Consider the following 4,387-nt stretch of genomic DNA (forward strand, 5'->3'; position numbering starts at 1 on the left):
ACAGAGCTAGTTCCAGGACAGGCTCCAAAGCCACAGAGAAACCCTGTCTCGAAAAAATAAATAAATAAATAAATATTTTAAGAACAATAACAAAAACAAAAAAAACCAGATAGTGGTAGTGCACACCTTTAATTTAAGCACTTGGGAGAAGCAGGCTGTTAGTTCAAGGTCAGCCTGATCTATAAAGCAAGTTCTTGGACAGCCAGAGTTACACAGAGAAACCCATCTTGGGGGGAAAAAAAAAGATTGTTGAATAAGGCATGGTGATTCATAGCTATAATCCCAGCACTCTGTAACTTGTAGGACTTTGAGGTCAACGTGTATACTATGCTTCAAAATCCTACCTCAAAAGAATTCTTTGTCTCTTTTTGCTCCATTGCTGTTCTATCAGAAATCAACTTGCAGCTGCATGGAACAAATCTCTTCACCCATCATCAGAGTATTTGGAAGGTCTCAACAACATTGCATGTAGAAGGTCCCATTAACATTGCATGTGGAAGGACCTCATCAACAAAGTTTATGGAAAGTCAGCAGTGAACACGGAAGGTCGTATCAACAGTGAATGTAGAAGGTCCCATCAACAGAGCATGTGGATGGTCACAACAACAGCATATGTGGAAGACCCAGTCAACAGTGACTGTGGAAGAGCACTCCATCTCTTTCACTGAAAGACCATGAACCTAAAACTAACACTGCCAAACTGGATGGTGAGGGAGGTCCACAGGAGCCACTGTGGTTGATCTTCCACCATGAGGCACCCAAGGCAGACCATTGGGCTTTGGCATATTATTATCTTATTTACTAAGGAGTAGCACCATCTTCCCTGACACAGGCTAATTCAGAGGCAAGTCTCAGATTACACATGTAGATGCATTATACTCAGACAAAAAGCAAAAGATTGTGAAATGACTGTAGAAGAGGTTGTCAAACAGCCTTTGTTTTTAAAGTATTATAGAAAGCAGTCTCCCTGAAGTCACAGGCAGGTTCTAGAGACGAAGGCCTTGGGTTCATCACTTATGTGATCACACAACCTGAGACAATCACACAATCTTTCAGCTTACAAATCAGTGATAGTCTCAGTCTTACTTATCATAAAAATGAATTACACAAAATTAGCATCAGCTAATAGAGCTTCATAAAAAAAAAAAAAGATGGCCTTTGAGTCCTTTGCCAAAGCATTACATGAAGAAGCTAGTATGAGAAAGAGGAAGATTATAATGGCCTGGGTAATTATACAGATATTCCAGGCCATTAGTTCACAGACTCAGGAAGCAATAACTTTCTACATTTACTGTTTCTGACTTTTCTCATTGCTAATGAGCCTTGTGCCCCCTGACCTTTCACACAATCTGGAGGTTGTATATGAGATAAATAGGAATGACAACCACTAAATGCTGAGGGTGCTTGTGTGATCTAATGGCATTCTACAAAGCGCTTCTGATCTAGCAGCAATGACTCATCAGATACAGAAGCAATACTTCTCTTATTTACACACAGGTTAACAAAGTGTCTTTCAGATTGGACATGGTAGTACATACTTGTAATTCTAGCACTCAGAAAGAGGAAACATGAGGATTGTTAGTTTGAGGCAGCCTTTGGCTATACAGTGAGACCTGTCTTTATACACCAACATTTCAGGAAAACAAAATTAAATTAAAAAATCCAGGCATGATGATGCACGCCTATAAGCCCAATAGTTAGGAGGCAGAGGCAGGTGGATCTATGAGGCCAGCCTGGTCTATGAAATGAGTTCCAGCACTGCCAGGGCTGCATAGAAAGACCAAAAATAAAATCAAGTCCCAAACAAACAGCAAATACAAGATTCTAACAATACTTGTTACATTGCCATTACAAAGCACTAGGCCTTAACCATTTGGAATTTTCAATACTTCCTATCAACTGAGTATTAAAACCTAGGCAATGACAAGGCTATACTGTCTCTGTGCAGCAAAGACAAGCCCACAGACTCACTGTAAACAAGGGAGTATATCAGCAAGTCGCCTGCTCTTCATTCTTTTTTACCCTGGAATTAATCTCTCTACCCATCCTAGAAAAAGAGAGCTCTTTAGTAAAATTTACCTAAGTGCCAAGGAAAATAACCACTCTTCTTTGACCTAATAAGTTTCCTGGCATAAACAATCACTTAGATATATACACATTAAATAGATCCTATAAATGGTTTGTTAAAAAACTACATCTTCATGACTTACCAGATAGTAACATATGTCCTTCAAAAACACTAGCTGGTGGAACTCTAGGTTTACAATTTTTCACAGCTTCAGCGATTTCCCTAAGTTAAAAAAGAAAACACTGTATTCATTAATTCAGAGTAACATGTATTTAATTAAGATAATTTCCAGCTATGAAAATAAGCCTGCATTAATACACCCATGAGCATAATGATATGCCTACTTAAATGTACAGCAGCAGTTACATCCTTCACTTCCTCAGCAGTGCTGGCTGTGCTGTTTCTACTTCACAGACATGAGCTGCAGCTGCTGTGTGAGGTCTGCACAAACACAAACTGCAAACTAAAACCCTTTTCCTCCCCCCAGCCCACACACAAAACACGTCCCCACTACCTAACCAACAGTTAAGCAACTTCAAAGAGAAGTTGGAGCTCTGAGAAATAACAGTAAATGTGTGCTTGGGAAGTTTGCTGGGTTGCTGGCAATGGAGAGAGGTCAGTCCTGTGCACACAACAAGGAAGGAACAGAGAAATAGAGTTTGGACTCTTCAAAACATTACTCCTCAAAATGTGTTTCAGTTACCCACAGTCTCTTTAACATTGTCAATTTCTGCTTGATAAACCACAAAATCTAGCTTTCTCTATTTACTATCAGGCCCTATAGGCACTGCTCACTCTACTGTCCCCAAATTAGTATGTGGATGACTAAGTAAAAGCAGGAGTTATACAGATAGGTATAGATACCAACATACAAATACCCAAGTTATAACAACCTCTTTTTAAAGAGGAAGTGAACCAAAAAAATGAAGAGTCAGTCTGTGATCCAAAGATAAGATACTTCAACTACTGGTGAAGATAACATAAAGGGTATACAAACAATAGGAATGTAGGTATACTGCGCTAGAGTAGATGATGAGTATATACAAACCTTGGGTTCAATGAACAGCACCAAAAAGATAAATATATAATAACTTCATAGTTATTTACAGTATATCATAGAAGCCAGGTGTAAAGGTGCACACCTTTAAGCCCAGCACTCAGAAGGCAGAAGCAGGCAGACTTCTGTGAGTTCCAGGCCAGCCTAGTGTACACAGGAAGTTCCAGCCAAGACTTCTATCAGAGAAGTCAAGAAAAGTAGTTTAACAAAAACAAACAAAAAAAAAAGTATTGGGTAACTCAGCTAAAGAAATATATTATGTGCACATACACGGAACAGTAAGGGCTGGCTGAAAACACAATCACTGTTGACTCTATGGGAAATGGCTAAGACTCCTAATCTTTCTGAGAGCCACAAATGATAAGAATAAACATATCCATAACCAGCACTGTCATTTTTCACTCCTTCCTTCACACCGGCCCCTGAAAGCTTGAGTAAGCAATGACACACAGGACCAAGGAGGCTATTCCTCTAGACCTCAAGATGCTAGGTACTGTCTCTGTAGGAGAGAACCTAATGGAGGCATGTGCTGCACCTAATTATCCACCTGGGAATATCCCGGGTGGAGTCTTATATGGAGTTTACAATATTCCAGGGGTAGAAGTTCAGTGTCAGACAAAATAACAATAGCAAAATGGAAAATTATGGTATCTCTGAGATAGGTACATGACAACTCACTGTAATTTTTCTGTACTACTTTAATTTTTAGAGTGTTTCTTTATATAAAGCTGCTTTTGCTTGTATTTTTCATAATATGAAGCACTATCACTGCCATAGTAACGAGGCGTACACAAAGAAACTGACTCTCACAGCTGATAGACAGTCTGTGACTGAGGTGCTGATGGTGCTTCTTCTAAGGCCTCTCTCTCCCTGCGGCCTGCAGACTGCTGATGTCTTGTGTCTATACGACCTTCTTTCACCTGTTCACTTATATCTTGTTCTTGCACGGACACTGACTGTGCACGATTATGGGCAGATCCACCTGTTCCTTCAACCACCTCCACACACAGTCACATTCCAAGTACAAGGGTTAAGACTTAAACATACAAACTTGTGGGTAGAACAACTGAGCTGATAAGCACAGGAAATATTAGGTTGGACAAAGTGGCTCACACCTACATTCTCAATCCTCGGGAAACTGAGACAGGTGGTGCCAAGAGTTTAAGGCCAACCTGAGCTATACAACAGGGTCTGTGCCAGTCAGAGCTACACAATGAGACCTGAGCTATACAACCTGAGCTATACAACAGGGTCTGTGCCAG

At 40.2% G+C, this 4,387-nt stretch overlaps 1 protein-coding gene across 1 annotated transcript in view; it reads right to left on the reverse strand.

Annotated features, from left to right (window-relative positions):
- The window catches only part of Mtr (5-methyltetrahydrofolate-homocysteine methyltransferase), a 78,349-nt gene that overhangs the window by 48,869 nt on the left and 25,093 nt on the right, over positions 1-4,387 (reverse strand). The window contains exon 12 of the mRNA XM_013353137.2: positions 2,211-2,290. Coding sequence (XP_013208591.1) covers positions 2,211-2,290 — 80 coding nt within the window. The remainder of the gene's footprint in view (positions 1-2,210; positions 2,291-4,387) is intronic.

Source organism: Microtus ochrogaster, unplaced genomic scaffold (assembly GCF_000317375.1).
Source record: "Microtus ochrogaster isolate Prairie Vole_2 unplaced genomic scaffold, MicOch1.0 UNK2, whole genome shotgun sequence".
Classification (NCBI taxonomy): domain Eukaryota; kingdom Metazoa; phylum Chordata; class Mammalia; order Rodentia; family Cricetidae; genus Microtus; species Microtus ochrogaster.